General features: G+C 37.4%; 2 protein-coding genes across 5 annotated transcripts in view; one reads left to right on the plus strand and one right to left on the minus strand.

The window, feature by feature from the left end:
• Positions 1-9,588, minus strand: part of c5 (complement C5) — a 111,938-nt gene extending 102,350 nt beyond the window's left edge. Inside the window, exons 1-6 of the mRNA XM_062958985.1 lie at positions 9,099-9,588; positions 5,912-6,101; positions 4,244-4,412; positions 2,435-2,505; positions 1,217-1,308; positions 930-1,012 (exon numbers count right to left, since the gene is read on the minus strand). Coding sequence (XP_062815055.1) covers positions 930-1,012; positions 1,217-1,308; positions 2,435-2,505; positions 4,244-4,412; positions 5,912-6,101; positions 9,099-9,163 — 670 coding nt within the window. The 5' untranslated portion in view covers positions 9,164-9,588. The remainder of the gene's footprint in view (positions 1-929; positions 1,013-1,216; positions 1,309-2,434; positions 2,506-4,243; positions 4,413-5,911; positions 6,102-9,098) is intronic.
• A 6,718-nt stretch (positions 9,589-16,306) lies between these two features.
• The window catches only part of cntrl (centriolin), a 76,531-nt gene continuing 69,707 nt past the window's right edge, over positions 16,307-23,130 (plus strand). For 2 of the 4 annotated variants that reach the window (XM_062958976.1, XM_062958983.1), the window contains exons 1-3: positions 16,307-16,590; positions 21,323-21,577; positions 22,544-22,677. In XM_062958976.1, coding sequence (XP_062815046.1) covers positions 21,355-21,577; positions 22,544-22,677 — 357 coding nt within the window. In that variant the 5' untranslated portion in view covers positions 16,307-16,590; positions 21,323-21,354. Of the gene's footprint in view, positions 16,591-20,933; positions 21,578-22,543; positions 22,678-23,130 lie in introns of those variants that run through there. The other 2 variants (XM_062958978.1, XM_062958977.1) reach the window with 2 other exon arrangements.

A 23,130-nucleotide genomic window follows, 5' to 3' on the forward strand; every position in this document is an offset into this window, starting at 1 on the left:
TCAACCTAGAGCCGTGGATGATGGGTTGTGTTGTCAAATTTCGAGGTTAGGGGGCCTGTAGTTTTGTTGTTTTGTGGGTCGCCGTGATGCCATCACTCTTTTATATATATACTAGCTGTGCCCGGCCACACGTTGCTGTGGCAAAGTGGTGGTGGTATTGGTTAAAAGTTGTTGTGGAATTTTTATTTGACATTATTTGTATTTTTTTTAATTAATTTTATTGTAACTTATCTTTTTTATTTATTATATTTTATTATTTTGTTGTATTATTTTTAGTTATTTTGTTATATTATTTTATTGTATTAATTTTTTAGTGTTTTTAATTATTTTTTAGTGTTTTATTTGTATTTATTTTTTATTCTTTTATTAACACTGGGCTGAGTGGGTTGCTAGGAGACCAAGTGGGCGGAGCTTAGCCTTCTAAACTGGCAGCAATTGGATAAAAACAATTATTGCTCTCCCTCTAAGTAGGACTTTATTTTTCTTTTCTTTTTGTTGTATCAACCTAGAGGCATGGATGATGGGTTGTGTTGTCAAATTTCGAGGTTGGGGGGCCTGTAGTTTTGTTGTTTTGTCCGCTGCCCTGATGCCATTACTCTTTTATATATATAGATAGATGTCAACACCTATTTTACGTATTGAATCGCATCTGACAAGATGAGAATCCCATATACGTCACTAAAAGATTGAATGGAAGAGAAGGAGACCAAGGAGAAGGAAGAAGAGACCCCCAAAGGACATCTAGACACAATCAAAACCCTCCCAACAGAAGGCCATCCAGCCCCTGTTAGAGACCCCTAGAGGGCATCTAGTCCAACCGCTTCAGCCAGAATCAACTCTGGGACATAAGAAATGTCAAGTGAAAAAAATCTAAACCATATTTGCACCTTAAAGATTATATGAATATTGTTCAGAACTCTTTATAATACCATATTCTTTCACTTGGAACCGCGTCTGAGCCGTGGTCGTGAAGTCCTTCTGATACTTTGCTTTAATGGTCCAAGTCCCAAATCTATGGGGGGAAAGAGTGAAAAATACATAAGAGAAACCCCAATTTCCCCAGAAAAGGAGCCCAATGAGTCAAGCCTCAATGATGGCTGGGTGGCCATCCATCAGGAGGGATTCAATTGTCCTGTCAATATTGTAAGCCAACAGTATATTGTGTATTGCTTGATTTCCAAACATGTCAAAGATTTAATTTTGAGAATATTCTTACTTAGGATAAGGAGGAATTTTGAAGTCGGGGACAGATATAATGCCAGTGACGTCGTCTTCTTTTATAATATCTACTTCTACTCCTTCTGGATCCTTAACAGAAGAAAAAAAGGTGGGTAAGAAATAAAATTATTATTATATTATCATTATTATTATTACTTACCTTCCCTGTCTTGAGCTGTGAAGAAGATGATGATGATGATGATGATGATTATTATTATATGATACACAACAAGATGAGTACAAAGCAAACAAGATCACTATGCTAGCTGTTGTATTGGATTGCATGTCAGACACATCCCAAATATCTTAAGAATATGTCATGTATCGGCAAAGAATGCATGCAGATCCAAGTAAGGTGGCCTTTTGCAGCTGACATATAGTAATTTTGTCACTGTGTCCAGGTCTTTAGGCAATGTGTCCAGTGTGTTGATCACCACTGGGACCACCTTGACTGGCTTGTGCCAGAGTCTTTGCAGTTCGATCTTTAAATCCTCGTATTATTATTATTATTATTATTACGATTATTATTAGTATTATTATTATTTCTTACCTGTCTTGAGCTACAAAGAGAGGCAGGTAAGAAATAAAATGATTATTATTATTATTATTATTATTATTATTATTAGTATTATTATTATTAATATATAGTTAAAATGCAACCATAAAAGCAAATATTAAAATATACACCTATTAAAATACATGAGGCACAATAAACACATTTTTGATGATAAGGTGTAGAATAATAGTTGTTTCTAATTCTGTTTGAACTGTTACTGCCTTTTAATTTTTCATCTCTTTTCTAGGGAGAAAAAGTAGGATAATAATAATAATAATAATAATAATAATAATAATAATAATAATAATAATAATAGACAAAATTACGATCTGCCAACTGCAAAAGGCCACCCGACTGGGATCTGCACGCATCATCCGAAAATATATCACACAGTCCTAGACACTTGGGAAGTGTTCGACTTGTGATTTTGTGATATGAAATCCAGCATATCTATCTTGTTTGCTGTGTAATAATAATAATAATAATAATAATAATAATAATAATAATAATAATAATAATAGTCCTAGACGTTTGGGAAGTGTTCAACTTGTGATTTTGTGATACGAAATCCAGCATGTCTATCTTGTTTGCTGTGTCATAATAAAATAATAATAATAATATAGTTTTACATTTTGTTTCTATTAGTTAGAATGGACTTACCACAAAAGTCAGGGTGGCTGCTCTTCGCGCCGGCCTCAGCTCTTCATTCAAAGAATATACCCGAACTTTTACTGCAGGGATAATAATTAATAATAATAATAATAATAATAATAATAATAATAATAATTTTATTCTTATATCCCACCCCATCTCCCCGGAGGGACTCGGGCGGCTTACATGGGGCCATGTATTTACAAACAAAAGGCATTGCATTTAATGCAGTGTTTCCCAACCTGTGAACCGTGGACCACCAGTGGTCCCTAAGAACTAGAAATGATGGAAATCAATAAAGAAATAAGAACTGATATATGGTCCGTGGCCTCATCGTTATTACACTGTTGCAATGAGAGCGACTGATTTTGCAAAATAATGCTGAGGCAACGGGGATGTCGGGAGGGGAGAGGCTGACTTCCCATAAAAGACACAACAACAAGCCTCCTGACTGCTGCTTCTCCTCCTCCTCCCGACCCCTGTGGTTCCTGGAAGCGGGGGCCCGTTGGTGTCTTCGTTTTTAGTCCTGTTCCTGGGGTTATTTGGGGTGCTGATTCAGAAAGGTGCATTGGATAGACTACATCAACTCTAGATTATTAAATATGATTTTCTGCGGGCGGGCAGATGGAGACTACTGGATGGTGTATGTTCTGTATCAGAAACTAGAGCCGATGTGGTCTTTTCTGAATTAGCACCCCAAATAACCAAACTAGCTCTATAAGTGGAAAGATAGGGCAACAAAAACAATATGGTATCAACAATAACCTTATAATAATAATAATAATAATAATAATAATAATAATAATAATAATAATAACTTCATTTGGATCCCACCCTATCTCCCCATGGGGACTCAGGCCAGCTTCCAACATAGTAATAGGCAAACATTCAATGTTTATATAAACAATGCAGAGTTAAATATAGATCTATAATTATAGACACTAATTTCATATATTCATTCCCCCCTGAAACGTTGGCAAATCCCCTCTGTGTGTGTGTGTGCATTTCCCCTACAATATTTGCAAGCCCTATATATATATATATTCATATCTATCTAGACATATCTATATATATTTGTGTGTTCATTTCCCCCCTGTAATATTTGCAAGCCCTATATATAGGTAGGTAAGAATATATTCATATCTATCCAGACATCTCTCTTTATATAGATAATTATATCTATATAGGATTTGCAGAGACTTGCAAACATATGAGGGTAAATTCATGTATAAAAATAATGTGTATGTATGGCTACAGATACACAGGTACATGGATCTATATGTATAAAAGATTTGCAAAGACCTGCAAACATACGAGGGGAAAATACATATATAAAATTAATGTATATAGATAGATACAAATATAAAGGTACATAGAGATTGCAAAAGCTTGCAAGGGGTTAAGGCCTACATATCTGTAGGAGAGTTTAACAAATATTTCAGGGGAAAATGCTTTCTTAAGATTAATGAATATATATTTTTCTTCTTCCTGACTTGCAAGGGTGTCTTTCTCTTTGCAAAATATTCCCTTGATTAAGAGCGAGGGAGGTTTTGCAAAAGAAAACACACTGATAAGGGAGGGTAAGAGAGACATATATCATATATTGTAAGCAATAGCCTGCAGGCTCCGTTGCCAGCCTTGACCTTGACCCGATTCTAAGCTGGGAGAGGCTTTTCCAGCTCATAAAAAGGGCTGAAAAACTCGGCTTATCTTCGAGTATATACGGTACTTTCAACTGAGGACTATCTGGATGAAAAACGGGATCATCCCAAAACTATAAATCCCATTGCAGCAGGTGTTCAATGGGAAAGCCTTTACCTCTCTGATCCGGAGTGTAAACCGGTTTGTCCGTCTGGATGAAGAGGAACCCATTGTCATAGGAAACGGGCATTTTCTTCTCTTTTGTAAAATGCGGGGAGATGGCTTCCAAATACACATATTGGATCGGATTCTGTGGATCTCTGCTGGTTAAGTCCTTTGGCTGAATCTGGAAACAAAAGCATGGATACTTAAGAATGACAAGAAGAAATTGGAAAAAAAAAATTGGAAATCATTTTATCAGAGCAGCTCTTATAAAAGTATGGGAAAAATACAAACGAATTTTTTACATCAGAACACCAAGGTGGATATCTGCTCTGGAGGCATGCCACAGGAGAGAAACTCCAAGAAAGGTTTGGCTAACTTACAGTGATATAATTATAAAATGAGAGGGGAAGTGGACTCTTAAATCACAGGAAGAAATAAAGAAAATAGACCAATATTTTGGTTCCAATATTTTCAAATTAAGGACTATTTTAATCAGGATATTAAGACTGGCTTTGAGGAAAACGAAACAACATGGGACAGAATTATGAAATCAAGTAAGAAACAAATATCGAAAATATATTAAAAAAAACTTCTGGAATGGTCAAGGATGATGGAAGAAGTAAAAGACTGTATAAGTATGTGGGCGAAAGATGTAGGCCATACGATAATGTTAGAAGATTGGGAAAAAATGTGGACAATTAAAAACAAATGGACATACGCACAGGACTTAAAGGAAAATTGGACTAAGATGATGTATAGGTGGTACATTACACCTCAAAAATTGGCGAAAATGTATCCACAACTGAGTGACAAATGTTGGAAATGTGAAGAAAAAACTGGGACATTTATACATATGTGGTGGAACTGCAGAATGGCTACGAAATACTGGTCGGAGATTCATGAAGAGGTACAGAAAATCTTAAATGTAAAAATTCGATTGAAACCAGAATACTATCTGTTGGGAATAATTGACTGTAAAATGACAGAAAATGAAGAGAAACTTTTTCACTTCTTAACAACGGCTGCCAGGATAAATTATGCGAAAGTTTGGAGATCAAAGGAAAAACCCACAATAGATCAATGGATTTTAAGGATAATGGATACTATGAACATGGATGTATTGACTCAAACATTAAAGTACTTCCAAGGAGTGAAAAGCAAAAAAACAGATTGGTCACCACTAAAGAAATATATGTTACAAAGGAAATTGAAAATGTTAATAACAATTTAGAAGAAAATGCAAGAACGAAACAAAATAAGGTCTAGGTAAGAGTAGAGGAAGCCATAGTGATTATCAAAGAAGTGAAAAGAATTTGCCGCAAAGAAGGAGATTGGAAGTCGACAATCCGATTTCCCATACCCAATTACCTTTAGTGTTAGACAGAGTAGATTAGACCCCTAGAGTAGAGCTATCCTTTCCTACTTTCCTATCCCTAACGATTGTTCCCCCACTTTTTAATGTAATACTTTTGGAAAATAAGTCTCACAATAAAAAAATATTTTTTTAAAAAAAAGAATCAATGTGTTGTCGAAGGCCTTCATGGCTGGAATCACTGGGTTGCGAATCTAATGCGCAACCCCAATCTTGGCAAGGTCATTTAGCCAAAATAGGTGAGCATTAGATTCGAGTAAATACGGTATTAGATTTGATGTCCCTCCACCATGGGCTTTATTGCCTACCGTTAAAGTGACGGAGCCTTGGAACAAGTTCGGCGTCAACTCGGTGCGGCCAGAAGCATATGTGGTTTGTTTATCTGGGAAGCTCTTAAGAGACACAGTCACCGGAAAGGCTTCCGAATAGCCAAAGGCTTGGACCACCACCGTTTCGGAAGCTGCGACACGGAGGTATTTGGGGGCGGAAATGACATACCTGCAACCGGAGAAAGGCATGGAGGTGATGACACTATATGTCACACCACGATTATCAATAAAGGTAAAGGTTTTCCATTGACATTAAGCCCAGTCGTGTCCAACTCTGGGGGCTGGTGCTCATCTCCATTTCTAAGCCAAAGAGCCAGCGTTGTCCATAGACACCTCCAAGGTCATGACTGCATGGTGTGCCGTTACCTTCCCGCCAGAGCTGTACTTATTACTCTACTCACACTTGCATGTTTTCGAACTGCTACATTGGCAGAAGCTGGAGCTAGCAGTGGGAGCTCACCCCACTCCCTGTATTGGAACTGCCAGCAAGTTCAGCAGCTCAGGAGTTTAACCTGCTGTGCCACCAGGGACTCCACATAGGCATAGGCAGGAACATAAAACATCAGAGATAAGATTTTATATACACATATATATATAATTTATAATAATTTATAAATACAGTAGAGTCTCACTATTCCAATATAAACAGGCCGGCAGAACGTTGGATAAGCGAATATGTTGGATAATAAGGAGGCATTAAGGAAAAGCCTATTAGACATCAAATTAGGTTATGATTTTACAAATTAAGCACCAAAACATCATGTTTAACAACAAATTTGACAGAAAAAGTAGTTCAATAGTAATGCTGTGTAGTAATTACTGTATTTACGAATTTAGCACCAAAATATCACGATGTGTTGAAAATATTGACTACAAAAATGCATTGGATAATCCAGAACGTTGGATAAGTGAGACTCTACTGTATATAATATATTGTATATACATATAATATTGATAATAATATTATAATGTAATACAATATTATACTAATAATAATACAATATAATAATATTGATTATATATTATATATTAAATGTTATATTACTATTTTTTTCATGTCATAATATTACCATATAATGATATAGTACAATATAGTAATTTAATGCTTATATTGTGCTATGCTAATAATATATTGTATGTACATTTGATTTGTCAAGCACGCCCTCCAGATGCCGGAGAGAGCTGTTCAGCAGTGGAACTCTCTGCCGCCGAGTGTGTTGAAAGTTCCTTCTTTGAAGGCTTTTAATCAGAGGCTGAATGGCCATCTGTTGGGATGCTTTGAATGCGATTTTTCTGCTTCTTGGTAGAAAGGGTTTGGACTGGATGGCCCACCAGGTCTCTTCCAACCGTATGATTCTATTCTTGCCAGCCCTGTTTATATTTTCCCACTTATACTATCTTTAGAAAGTATTACTGTATATACTCGAGTATAAGCCTAGTTTTTCAGCCCTCTTTTTAAGACGGAAAACCCCCCTTCAGCTTATACTTGGGTGAGGATCCTGGTTGGCTTATATTTGGGTCAGCCTATACTCAAGAATATATGGTACATTTATTATTTTTCTCTATTATTATTGGTATTATTACATTTATTATTTTCTCTATTATTGTTGCTACTATTACATTTATTTTACTCTATTTTTATTATTACTATTATTAATAATACATTTATTATTTCACTCTGATATTATTATTATTGACACAACGACGTTGTATGACACAGCAAACAAGATAGATATGCTGGATTTCGTATCACAAAATCACAAGTCGAACACTTCCCAAGTGTCTAGGACTGTGTGATGTATTTTCGGATGATGATGATGATGATGATTATTATTATTATTATTATTGCATTTATTATTTTACTCTTTTATTACATGTATTATTTTCCTGTATTATTTTTTATTATTATTATTATTATTATTATTATTATTATTATTATTATTATTACATGTATTATTTTACTCTATTATTATTAAAACGATTATTTTCCTGTATTTATTATTATTATTATTATTATTATTATTATTATTATTATTATTATTATTATTACATGTATTATTTTACTCTATTATTATTAAAACGATCCATAAGAACATTTACATTGAAGAAGATGAAAATAATGATTTGATCAGAGTTGGCAAGAGTATACAGTAGAGTCTCACTTATCCAACATAAACGGGCCGGCAGAACGTTGGATAAGCGAATATGTTGGATAATAAGGAGGCATTAAGGAAAAGCCTATTAAACATCAAATTAGGTTATGATTTTACAAATTAAGCACCAAAACATCATGTTTAACAACAAATTTGACAGAAAAAGTAGTTCAATACTCAGGAATGCTGTGTAGTTATTACTGTATTTACGAATTTAGCACCAAAATATCATGATGTGTTGAAAATATTGACTACAAAAATGCGTTGGATAATCCAGAACGTTGGATAAGCGAGTGTTGGATAAATGAGACTCTACTGTAATAAATTTGAGCTTTATGCAAATATTCAAAAACATTTAACCTACTGATGCCTCAATTAATGTAATTTCATTGGTACAGTAGAGTCTCACTTATCCAACACTCGCTTATCCAACATTCTGGGTTATCCAACGCATTTTTGTAGTCAGTGTTTTCAATACATCGTGATATTTTGGTGCTAAATTTGCAAATACAGTAATTACTACATAGCATTACTGCGCATTGAACTACTTTTTCTGTAAAATTTGTTGTCTAACATGATGTTTTGGTGCTTAATTTGTAAAATCATAACCTAATTTGATGTTTAATAGGCTTTTCCTTAATGCCTCCTTATTATCCAATATATTCACTTATCCAACATTCTGCCGGCCCGTTTATGTTGGGTAAGTGAGACTCTACTGTATCTATTTTTATTTCTGAAATTTTCCACCCTCGGCTTATACTGGAGTCAAGGTTTTCCCAGGTTTTTTGTGGTAAAATTAGGTGCCTCGGCTTATATTCGGGTCGGCTTATACTCGAGTATATACGGTAAATGCAATTTGCAGGGAAGGTAAATATAAGATTATAGTGAAAAGTGGAAGGAAACAAACAGACGGTTTCAAATACCTATATTGTCCTAGAGCCGGTGTTTCTATTCCCTGTGTGTTTGTAAAAGATATTTGTAAAAAATTTTAGCCCAAGCTGTTGTTTACTTACGTTTGCTCCTGAGTCCAACTTTTCCCACAGAAGGTCAGAAATAGGAGAACGCTCCGAAGATCCATGATGCTTGTGTCCCTCTGCTTAGCCCTTCCCGGGGATGTGTTCACGAATTGATCGAGCGGTTAATGATTCACATGGTTATCAAACCTTGGAAGAGGATTTCCATGAGATTGTTAGAGCAGAAAAATCCCCTTTACTGAGCTCCTTTCCTTGTTTCTGTCTTTGTTTGCAGAAGAGAGGAAGTCGCACAAATCCTTCCTCTCGAGGTTTCGCTGTTGAGTGATTCCTCTTTTCATTCCTCTTCTCGCTTTGTTTTCATAGATTATCTTCGCCAGGGGTCCTGAAACTTTTTAAGCCGAGGGCCGGTCCACAATCCTTCAGACTGTTGAGGAGCTGGATTATCATTTTAAAAAAATACAAACAAATTCCGATGCACACTGCATATGTCTTATTTGTAGTGCAAAAACAACAACAAGAACAATGAAAGAACAATAAAATATTTAAAAATAAAAACAATTTTAGCCAACATACATTTATCAGGATTTCAATGGGAAGTGTGGTCCTGCTTCTGGCCAATGAGATAGTCAAGTTAATTAGGGTTGTTGTTGTTGTTGTTGTTGTTGTTGTTGTGTGCCTTCAAATCATTTCAGACTTTGGGTGAGCCTAAGTCTAAAATTTATTTATTATTTATTTACTGCATTTATTTACTACATTTGTATCACACCCTTCTCACCCCAAAGGGGACTCAGAGTGGCTTACAAATTATATGTACATACAATCTATATATATAAAAGAGTGATGGCATCAGGGCAGCGGACAAAACAACAAAACTACAGGCCCCCCAACCTCTAAATTCGACAACACAACCCATCATCCACGGCTCTAGGTTGATACAACAAAAAGAAAAGAAAAATAAAGTCCTAATTACAGGGAGAGGAATCATAGTTTTTATCCAATTGCTGCCAGTTACAAGGCTAAGTTCCGCCCACTTGGTCTCCTAGCAACCTACTCAGCCCAGGGGACAGGCACAGTTAGGCCTCACTTAGGCCTCTTCCACAGATTATCAGATTTTAACTGGATTATATGGCAGTGGACTCAAGGCCCTTCCACACAGCTATATAACCCATTTAGAATCTTATATTATCTGCTTTGAACTGGATTATCTTGACTCCATACTGCCATATAATCCACGTCAGTGTGCATACTAAACATAAAGACTACCATACAACAGACATTCAATACCACCACTACCTCAACAATTTCTCACCAACACCACCAGAAAATGCCACAGCAACGCGTGGCCGGGCACAGCTAGTATATTATATTATTAGCATAGCACAATATTAGCATTATATATTACTATATTGAACTATACCACTATACTTTAATTTTATTAGTAATATTATATGTAATATAGAATATAGAATTAATATTATTATATGGTATTATTATTAGTGTTATATTGTATTACATTATAATATTATCAATATTATATGTATATACAATATATTATATTATAAAACTGTGGGCGGGGGCCAGGTAAATGACCTCGGAGGGCCGCATCCGGCCCCCGGGCCTTAGTTTGGGGACCCCTGATCTTTGCGGCACTTCTGTTTATACTTGTCTCCTGCTGCGAATGATGTTCGTAGACCAGAAGCTGGCCACTTGGAGTGCCTTTGGCGTCACTATAAGAAGGTCCTCCATTGTGTATGTGCCAGGGCTCTGAACACATTGTAGTCAGTGGTCTGTGGTTTGCTCTTTTCCACACTCGCATGTCGTGGACTCCACTCTGTGGCTCCATTTCTGGACCTCGTGGTGCCAGAACGCAGTCTGTTGAGTGCCTTCCAAGTCGCCCGGTCTTCTGTGTGTCCAGAAAGGAGTTTCTCATCCAGACTCAGCCAATGATTGAGGTTCTATAATATAATATAATAATAATAATAACTTTATTTTTATATCTTGCTTCCATCTCCCCAAGGGGACATGGGGCATCTCACATGGGGGCAAGCCCGGCATCATCATACATTAAAACACAGTCATAATTTATTTATTTATTTAATTTATATACCACTTTTTTTCCCCTCAGGGGGACCCAGAGCGGTCTTACATAAAGGCAGAATTAAATCTATATATATAAACGGGTAATGAAATTTCGGCCTAGGACAAAACAACAAAACTACACATCCCAGAAACACTAAACTTGGCAGCACAACCCCTCATCCATGCCTCTACGTTCAAACAACAAAAAGAAAAGAAAAATAAAGCCCTAATTAGAGGGAGAGAAATAATTGTTTATATCCAATTGCTGCCAGTTAGAAGGCTAAGCTCCGCCCAGGGGACAGGCAGAGTTAGGCCTCACTTAGGCCTCTTCCACACTGCCTATAAAATACAGATGATCTGATTTTAACTGGATTATATGGCACTGTAGACTCAAGGCCCTTCCACACAGCTATATAACCCATTTATAATGGACTTAATGTCAGGGGAAAACCTTTACCTTAACTACCACCAATTCCTCAATACTTTATTTCCCATACCACCATACTTCGCCACAGCAACGCGTGGTCGGGCACAGCTAGTACATTATAATAACAATGAGCCTGAAAAATAGCATGTGTTCCAGACAGAACAGCATTTTCAAACGCCAACACTTCTAGTATCACCTTCCGTTCACTGAGCTCAAAAAAAGGAGATTGCGTTAAATTAGATTAGCATTCGAGGAGAGCTTTTATGGAAGTTTAGAAGGCGACGCTCGAGTATCTGGAATTTGGAAAAGGGCCTAGTTAGTTGTACTGTAAACCAAACGTAATACCTTTTACCCCCTAATCCCAAAAGATCAGAAACAAATAACGTTTCCTTAATAAAGAATATCCTAAGCAAATAGGGATAAGGTAGGGAGAGAAAAGTTTATTGCTCCATTATTTATTTTGCAAATGGTCTTTTACCGGAAAATATTCATTGCACTATTTGTTTTGCACTTACCCAACCTTGGCAGGTCTTCCGCTTTGTGGATCCGGAGGTTATTACACTTGATATGCAAATAAAAGGAACGCAAAGACACATCCTTGATACTCTGCCCCTTAATGCCCCAGAGGTGCCTTTGCCCACAGCCCGGATCTCAGGTCCTGTGATGCCGTCAAGCGGCCACGTCAAAAAACTGCATTCATTTTGATTGGCAGTTGTGCTCTTGACTTGGCTGTAGGCCTCTACTTGATTGCAGAGAGCAATTTTCTCCATGCATACACTTTTTTAGCATTTGATCAGGGGAAGCCTCTGAGCATGTGCGGAGTGCCTATTTATTTATTTATATATTTATTACATTTATATGCAGCTCTTCTCACCCCGAAGGGGAATCAGAGCAGCTTACAAATCAAATATACATACAATGTAATAGCACAATAAGCAATACATTACTATATCTATATATATAAAAGAGTGATGGCATCAGGGCAGTGGACAAAACAACAAAACTACAGGCCCCCCAACCTCGAAATTTGACAACACAACCCATCATTCACGGCTCTAGGTTGATACAACAAAAAGAAAAGAAAAATAAAGTCCTAATTACAGGGAGAGGAATAATAGTTTTTATCCTATTGCTGCCAGTATGAAGGCTAAGCTCCACCCACTTGGTCTCCTAGCAACCTACTCAGTCCAGGGGACAGTCACAGTTAGGCCTCACTTAGGCCTCTTTCACAGATTATCAGATTTTAACTGGATTATATGGCAGTGTAGACTCAAGACCCTTCCACCCAGCTATATAACCCATTTATAATCTTATATTATCTGCTTTGAACTGGATTATCTTGAGTCCACACTGCCATATAATCCACTTCAGTGTGCATACTAAACATAAAGACAACCATACAACAGACATTCAATACCACCACTACCTCAACAATTTATCACCAACACCACCAGACAACGCCACAGCAACGCGTGGCCGGGCACAGCTAGTTGTACTATATAATTATATCAGGGGTCCCCAAACTAAGGCCCGGGGGCCGGATGCGGCCCTCCAGGGTCATTTACCTGGCCCCCGCCCTCAGTTTTATAATATAATATATTGTATATACATATAATATTGATAATAATATTATAATGTAATACAATATAACACTAATAATACCATATAATAATATTAATTATATATTCTATATTACATATAACATTGCTAAAAATATTACAGTATAGTGGCATAGTTCAATATAGTAATATATAATGCTAATATTGTGCTATGCTAATAATATAATATATTGTATATACATATAATTTGTAAGCCACTCTGAGTCCCCTTTGGGGTGAGAAGGGTGTGATACAAATGTAGTAAATAAATGCAGTAAATAAATAAATAATAAATAAATACATTTTAGACTTAGGCTCGCCCAAAGTCTGAAATGTCTTGAAGGCACACAACAACAACAACAACAACAGCAGCAGCAGCAGCAACAACAACAATCCTAATTAACTTGACTATCTCATTGGCCAGAAGCAGGAGCACACTTCCCATTGAAATCCTGATAAATGTATGTTGGTTAAAATTGTGTTTATTTTTAAATATTGCATTGTTCTTTCGTTGTTGTTGTTGTTGTTGTTTTTGCACTACAAATAAGACATGTGCAGTGTGCATCGGAATTTGTTCGTATTTTTTTTCCAAATGATAATCCGGCCCCTCAACAGTCAGAAGGATTGTGGAACGGCCCTTGGCTTAAAAGGTTTGAGGACCCCTGCATTATATGGTAATATTATCTATATATATAAAAGAGTGATGGCATCAGGGCAGCGGACAAAACAACAAAACTACAGACCCCCAACCTCGAAATTTGACAACACAACCCATCATTCACGGCTCTAGGTTGATACAACAAAAAGAAAAGAAAAATAAAGTCCTAATTACAAGGAGAGGAATAATTGTTTTTATCCAATTGCTGCCAGTTTGAAGGCCACTTGGTCTCCTAGCAACCTACTCAGCCCAGGGGACAGGCTCAGTTAGGCCTCACTTAGGCCTCTTCCACAGATTATCAGATTTTAACTGGATTATATGGCAGTGTAGACTCAAGGCCCTTCCACACAGCTATATAACCCATTTAGAATCTTATATTATCTGCTTTGAACTGGATTATCTTGAGTCCACACTGCCATATAATCCACTTCAGTGTGCATACTAAACATAAAGACAACCATACAACAGACATTCAATACCACCACTAGCTCAACAATTTCTCACCAACACCACCAGAAAATGCCACAGCAACGCATGGCCGGGCACAGCTAGTTAGTAATATTAGATGTAATATTTATCTATATAATAAAAGTCAGTGTTTGTATGTATGTATGTTTGTATGCGAGTATGTGGCAGCTTTCTGATTGGCCGCCACTTACACGGACAACTACGACCGCCAGGAATGACGGATCTGGACCAAACTCGACACACTTATCCCCCATAACACACGTTATGGCCTGGTGCTGTTTGGGGGAGGATGGACCACAGATGATGGGATTTGTAGTACTTTCCATCGTTACAGCTCCCACAGATCACTGCCATGCCCACGAGTGACGGAACTGGACCAAACTTGGCAGACAGAGCTCCCATGACCCCCTTTATGTCCTGCTGCAGTTTGGCAGAAGACACACCAAGGATTATGGGACTTGCAGTACCTTCACTCACTTCCCAACACCACAACAACTGCCAGGAATAACAGAATTGAACCAAACTTGGCACACATAGACCATATGACACAGTTTACATGCTGCTGCAGTTTGGGGCAGGACAGACCAAGAATTATGGGATTTGCAGTACCTTCACCCGATTCACCTCCCACAGACCATTGTGAGCCCCACAAATGACACAACTGGACCAAACTTAGAAGAAAGATGCAATGTGGCCCAAATGACTCGCTTTAAATGCTGCTGCAGTTTGGGGGACAACCGACCATGGACGATGGGATTTCCAGTATCTTCACTCAATTCCCGAGACCACTGCCACCCCCAGCAATGACAAATAAGGACCAAACTTGGTACACAGACCCACATGACCTACTCTACATCCTGCCACTGTTTGAAAGGGGATGGATCATGGGACTTCCAATACCTTTACTCATTTCCAGGGAGCACTGTGACTCCCACCAATGTTTGATCAAAACTAAACTCGACACATAGAGTCCCCATGACCTACTCAACATCCTAGCGTTGTTTGGAGGGTAATGGACCATGGATGATGGGACATGCAATACCTTCACTCACTTCCTAAGACCACTGTGGCTCCTACTAATGACGAATAAGGACCAAACTTGGTCCCCATGACTCACTCTGCATCCTGGCACTGTTTGCCGGGGGATCGACCATGGACGATGGGACTTGCAGATGGGAGCTATAGTTCATCCGCACCACTCCAGCTGACATTGGGATTGAGGCTACACTTGGAACACAGGCAAACAATGCCTTTCTCAAATGACCCGGGCACCGCCGGGTCCCCAAGCTGGTATAATATATAATTAATAGTATCATGTTGTATTGTGTGGAGCCTCCAGTGGCCTAGGGGATAAAAGCCTCTTGACTTGAAGGTTGGGTTGCTGACCTGAAAGCTGCCAGGTTCGAACCCCAACCGGGGAGAGCGTGGATGAGCTCCCTCTATCAGCTCCAGCTCCATGCGGGGACATGAGAGAAGCCTCCCACAAGGATGGTAAAACATCAAAACATCCGGGCGTCCCCTGGGCAACGTCCTTGCAGACGGCCAATTCTCTCACTCCAGAAGCAACTCTGGTTGCTCCTGACACTAAAAAAAAATTGTATTGTTATTAGTATAATATTGTATTACATTATAATATTATTATCAATATTATATGTATATACAATATATTATTTTGTATATTCTCCTATTCTCCATTCATACACTTCTTGCATTTGGTAACATGAAGCCTCTGAGCATGTGCAGAGTACCATTTTCTCCATCCCAACTCCACCGATGGATCTGGACCAAACTTGGCACACATACCTGAGATGCTGAAATTGGATTACTGGAGGGGTTTGGGGGGAACTCACCTTCCTTCCTGGGAGTTGAATGAAATCCCATAACAGAATGAATGAATGACAGACAATAAGTGTGCCAGAGAGAGAAAGCGTGCTCCGATTGGCTGACTCTCCTCCTTTCCGCCCCGCCCACTCCCTCTTCGCCCCGCCCCCTCCTCCTCTTTCGCCCCTCCCTCAAAACAAAGATGGCGCCGCCGGGCCAGGCGTCGAAAAGCCTTCTCTCCGTTTCCAGTCCTAAACGAGGGGTTTAAACCCCTTTTTTCACATAACCCTCCCCGGAGTCTAGGGGGAAGAGTTGATAAAGAAAGCGGAGGAAGAAAGGCAAAGTTTTTGGAGAAGATATATATATTTTTAAGGAAAACCAGACCCTGCGCATGCGCCTTGCCCCAACGGGCGAGGCGAGGCCTGCGGGGTTGCTATGGCAACGGGCATCATCAAACCCTGAGGCAGAGAGTGGATCCAGGTAAGCGATTTAGAAGCGAAAGATCTGTCTACACTAGCGTGGTAGTCGCTTTAAAGTATCAATATTGAAGAGACTGAGCTGGGAGAAAAGACTTCTGTGGAGTTTATTTCTGCCATGTTTTGGCCTCCTGAAGGCAGTGCAGGCCTGCAGGATGGTGGTTGTTGTTGTTGTTGTTGTTGTTGTTTATTGTGGTTAATGGAGCCTCTGAGGCCATGCTATGGAATGTCACAATTGTGCTTTCGTTTCTTATTCTCATAATAATAATGATAACAATACAGTAGAGTGTCACTTATCCAACATAAACGGGCCGGCAGAATATTGGATAAGTGAATATGTTGGATAATAAGGAGGGATTAAGGAAAAGCTTATTAAAGATCAAATTAGGTTATGATTTTACAAATTAAGCACCAAAACATCATGTTATACAACAAATTTGACAGAAAAGTAGTTCAATACACAGTAATGTTATGTTGTAATTACTGTATTTACAAATTTAGCACCAAATGTATTGAAAACATTGAATACAAAAACATTAACTACTGAAAGGCAGACTGCGTTGGATAATCCAGAACGTTGGATAAGCGAATGTTGGATAAGTGAGACTCTACTGTAATGATATAATAATAAGACCTGAAACCAGATTGAAATGGATCTAGGTAATCTGTTTCATCCAAAAATCCCTGGAGTTGGTAGGCCACCATTGTTTCATTGTTAAATGTTGCATTACAGTTGTGTTTTGTTATATTTTGTTACAGAGTGTTTGTTTATCATTCATTAGGTTCAATTAGGCAACGATGTTACACTTTGTTTTGTTTCGATGACACAATGTCACACTATGACTTTTGTTCCTGGGTTATAAATGCCATTATTTCCCAATTGGTTCTATCATAAAAACAAGCATGAAATGATGTAATAGCATAATATAGCATAAAATATATATTTAAATATATACATAATAGCATGAAATACTGTAGTAGCGTAATATATAATAGCATTATATGATATAACGTATGTATTTCAGCATGAAATGCTGTAATAGCATAATTTATAATAGCATAACATATATTATATATTTAAATATATACATAATAGCATGAAATAATGTAATAGCATAATATATAATAGAATAATAAATATATATTTTATGTATTTCATGCTAATATTATATGTATATAATTTATGATATAAAATATTTTATATCATATAAAATATAAATAACATGTAATAGTCATGTAGAGTATGTATGAGGAGTGCTGGGACTTGCAGTTCCCAGTGCCTACAAAAACCTCATATTGTGGCCGTCATGTTAGATATGCAAATACATGCAAATCAGCAGCCCTCAGCCCTCTTAATTAAGGGCAGAAACCTGAATATGTTCTCATTTCAGTTCAGCTAGTTGAAATAGGAGTTGTGTTTTCTTTTTGTCATCGAGAAAGAGGCTCCTAGGCACCAATTGAAAGCTCTTAAAACCATATAATCAAGATTATCAAAGCAGATAATCCACATTATCTGCTTTGAACTGGATTATCCAAATCTACACTGCCATATAATCCAGTTCAAAGCAGATAATCTGGGTTTTATATTGCAATGGGGCCTAAGATTTCTTTCTTGATATCCTGTTTGTACTGGGAGAAAATGGGTTCCCCTTTCTAGCATTAAAGGCTGCAGCATGTTGTACCTTTTGGTTCTGCATTTCCAGGTCAGAAATAAACATTTGTCAAGAACCTCAGAATAGAAGTCTTGTTTCATTGGATTCAGGTCTGCGTTCGCTTCAAGCAATATGACTGGCTGCTTTGTGTAGAACCAGATGATGGCCTACAGCAAAGACCATATGAGCCATCAAAAAGCACATGCTTTATATATCAAGTGAACCAAAGTAACGTTTTGCTATTTTCCCTTTCATAACTGCTTCTGGACTGATAGGTGGTGAGTTATGGAAACAGATAGAACTGCATTTAGTTGTGGTTGAGAAAGAAAGGCATTGGATTAGTTTATATACTCCCTGATACCTTATTGTTTGTGTATTTATTTGGAAGCAAATGCTTTCAGATCAGCATCTTCTAACCTAACCATCCCACATTTAATTTGTTTGAGCTCTGACCATTGGGATTTTTTTTAACATTTGCAAGTAGGTCCCATTTTTGTATTGTATGATTCCTTAAAAAGTCAAGAGTGAGGATGAAAGGAGGAATCTAGCAGTACTGTTACAACTAAGTGATTTAATTTAGCTTCAACATCTTCAGATAATTATAATAGTAACAACAGCAACAACATAGTACTATGTAATATAATAATAATGTTCTATGGTAATAATATATACATGTAATATTGATCCTAATATTATAATGTAATGCAATACAGTACAGTAAATATAACTTGTAAGCCACTCCGAGTCCCCTTTGGGGTGAGAGAGGGCAGGGTATAAATGTAGTAAATAAATAAAATAAATAGTAAATAGTAGTAGTAATCATAATATATTTTGTTGGTTACTCACAAAGTAAGATGCTTGAGAGCTGCACATTGATGTGTTTCCTGTCATTATAACTACTAGGGATGAGAGCTGGCAGTTGCAGGTCAAAATCCTCAGCCACATTCACTTCTGTGAATCTGAAGAAAGGCTTGAAATCCCTTAATTCAGGGGTCTCCAAACTTTTAAAGCAGAGGGCCAGTCCACAATCTTTCAGACTGTGGAGGGGCCGAATTATCATTTGGGGAAAAAAATGAACAAATTCCTGTGCACACTGCACATGTCTTATTTGTAGTACAAAACAACAACAACAATGAAAGAACAATAAATTATTTAAAAATGAAAACAATTTTAACCAACATAAACCTATCAGGATTTCAATGGGAAGTGTGGTCCTGCTTCTGGCCAATGAGATAGTCAGGTTCATTAGGATTGTTGTTGTTGTTGTTGTTGTGTGCCTTCAAGTCATTTCAGACTTTGGGCGAGCCTAAGTCTAAAATGTATTTATTTATTTACTGCATTTATTTACTACATTTGTATCACACCCTTCTCACCCCAAAGGGGACTCAGAGTGGCTTACAAATTATATGTACATACAATATATTATATTATTAGCATAGCACAATATTAGCATTATATATTACTACATTGAACTATACCACTATACTGTAATATTATATGTAATATATAACATATAATTAATATTATTATATGGTATTATTATTAGTATTATATTGTATAACATTATAATATTATTATCAATATTATATGTATATACAATATATTATATTATTTAAAATGATATAAAAATATTATATTATAAAACTGAGGGCAGGGGCCAGGTAAATGACCTTGGAGGACCGCATCTGGCCCCCGGGCCTTAGTTTGGGGACCCCTGCCTTAATTAAATCAGTCTGCTCAACTCCACTTTCCCCTACTCTAGTGTTTTCTTCCTATGCTGCCCAAATGTAACATAGGTATTTCTTTGAATCACCACCATTTCCGCATAAGGCCAAGAAGAACCACAGTTTCTGGGAATCACATTAAAGAGACAAATGGCAATTTGCGAAGACATGGTATTGGAATTAATTCTTGCTGCGTAGCCACGTTTTATTGAATATGTGCACTTAGTGGGTTCTTTTTGCCCAAATAATGAAAGATGAGACTGCCTAACAGTGACAGAGAAAAGCTCATTGAAGAAATATATAGCAGAAAGTGTTCTTTGGCAAAACTAGGTATCAATTTTTTATGTTCAAGCAGCCACAAAAATGTATAATGTATAGATCCAATTGTTGTTAGAAATGCATGAAAATGTTGGGACATTTTGCCATATGTGGTCTCCTAAAAAGACCCAGAAGTATTGAACTGGGATACATAGGATACAAAAAGATATTGTAAAGGTTACAATGGCAATGAAACCTGAACTCTATTTTTTAGGGATGCTAGATGACCAATTAGAAAAGAAACATCTCTATGCCCAGAGATGGAAATAATAATAATAATACCGGTAATAATAATAACACTTTATTTATACCCCACCACCATCTCCCCGTGGGGACTCAAGAGCGGCTTACATGGGGCAAAAGCCCAACAGCACAATTGTTCAAAATAGCCAACAGCATAAACACGATTCACAATATAAAAGATAAAAACAATAATACAATGTAAAACAAGCATATTATAACAGTTAATAATATCAGTCAACCATGTAAGCCGCTCCAAGTACCCTTGTAAGCTGCTTCAAGTCCCCTTGGGGAGATGGAGGCAGGATACAGAAATAAAATTATTATTATTATCATATTATATACCAACACAAGAATAATGTCTGATGAAACTATATGTGAATTAGCTGAGATGGACAAACCGCCAGTGTTTACAAAGGAGAAACCCTTGACTAAATTCAAGAAGGACCTGGGACATATTTATTATGGGTTCAATGATTGGTTTTCTGGTATAGAAGTGTGTTATTAAAAATAGAAAGGTAGGAATAAAGTGATACTTAAGGGGACCAACAAATAAGAAGTTGAATCTGTAAGTGGGAGGCTTATAAATTTGTTCAGCAGGGGTTTATTTAGAATGTGTAGAAGTTATAGATCAAGGTGTGTTAGTTACTGTTGTATATCTAAAGAAAATATTTCTTCATGGTAGTTTTAATTTCATTGTATGTCGTATTTTACAAGTATGTATTTTCTTTGTATGTTTGAATAAAAGGATCTTTATGCCCCAGGGAAGGCCTTTAAGAAGAGCCTGTGTTTCTCCTTGCAGCTTCTCGCCATTGACATGCCGTATTGTGTGCAATGAGTAAAGGCCGGATCCAGCGAGCCTCTCCCCGAACGAGGCTCATGTCTCCGTCTCGCACCCGGAGCCCAATGTCTGCTGCAAGTTCAACCAGCCGCTCCCCATCTCCTCACAGGAGACACGAAACACCGCCTCTTTATCTCACCACAGAGCATGGATGTGAAGGGGATGCAGCTGAAGACAAGGATTCAGACGTTCCTTCTGAGCGCCTGGTTGGACCAGGTATTGAACTAAAATTGCATGCCCTGTGTTGGAAAACAGTTGCATTTCCAAAGCATCTTAAAGATATATATATTTACTTTCATTTAATGCTCACCTTTTTTGGCTAAATGACCTTGCCAAAATTAGGGTGCGCATTAGATTTGCACAATACGGTCATCTTAGTGCTAAGCCAAAGGGGAATAACTTTGGGAGCGGCTGGAGCTCCTATTTGAGGGACCTCATCTCTAATTTAATTCCATGGCTCAATTCTATGCAGTGATAGGATTTGTAGTTGGTGAGGCATCAGCAGAGAAGGCTTAAGACCTTGTCAAACTACAGCTCCCAGGTCTCCATAACATTGAACCAAGGCAATTAAAAGGGATTCATTCTGAAGCATAGATGCACCCTAAGGTTCTCCTTTTCATTACTTGAAAACTTTGGCTCTAACACTTTTGTGTTTGAAGAAGGAATTCCAAGCAGGCAGCAGCTCTAATGGCCATATTACAAAGAGTGCACCTTTTGTGTTGTCGAAGGCTTTCATGGCTGGAATCACGGGGTTATTGTGTGTTTTCCAGGCGGTATGGCCATGTTCCAGAAGTATTATCTGGAACATGGAGAGAATACTTCTGGAACATGGCCATGCAGCCCAGAAAACACAGCAACCCAGTGCACCTTTTACATTTGTCAGCAAATACCTCTTTTTGGTTTCAGGATTTTGAAAATTGAGATATGCATTAGATTCGATGGCGCATGAGACTTGAGTAAATTACGAGTAAATATCAAAACAATAAAAACAACAAAACCTATGGAATGACAACCTAGAAGGAAAGTAACTTTGTAGCAGATGAAACAACATCATAAAAACTTGAAAATATAAAAAGTTATTTGTATGATAATCCAAACTATTTCAAAGAAAAAACTCAGTTTATTTGTCCGTTTTCACTGTATTGTTGTATTCTCTTCAAAACATCTTGTTACTGACTTCAGGTGACAACTGTTTTGGCCCAGGCACCAGGTACATAACAGAGACTCTCATCAAGAAGCTGGCCAAGCAGGAACATCTGGGACGCATCACTTCTCTAAATCTTTGTCTCTCGAAAGATGGAGGAAAGAAGTTCAAAGTATGTCATTTTCATAAGTTTCTATTCATATAGATGGGGGGAGGGGGATCTCAAGCGTACCAAATGCTGCCCTTCAATTTTTGATTTATGGGAGTCAGAATATTTTAGTGAAAAACAAAACTAGAAACTAGCAATAGGCATTCTGTGTCATACTTTTAAAATGAGGGATCTTTTTTTTAACACTGACTATATTTGGACAATCAGTACTTATTTTCAGTTTGAGTCACTGAAAAAGTGAGGAAGTCACAGTTAACCATCGTTTCCTGTCACATCAGAAGTCATATTTGAAAGACAGAATTTCATCATCTAGATGTGGGTTGATTTATGCTTCTTTTTACCTTTGCTGTTATCAGTCTAAGACTGAGGAGAAGCATTCTTTGGATTAGAGCTTTGTGAGACATAACTACAACTTTTAAACAAGAGCAGAACATACTTTCAGCACTGTTTTAGACA

This window comes from Anolis carolinensis, unplaced genomic scaffold, assembly GCF_035594765.1.
Source record: "Anolis carolinensis isolate JA03-04 unplaced genomic scaffold, rAnoCar3.1.pri scaffold_7, whole genome shotgun sequence".
Lineage (NCBI taxonomy): Eukaryota > Metazoa > Chordata > Lepidosauria > Squamata > Dactyloidae > Anolis > Anolis carolinensis.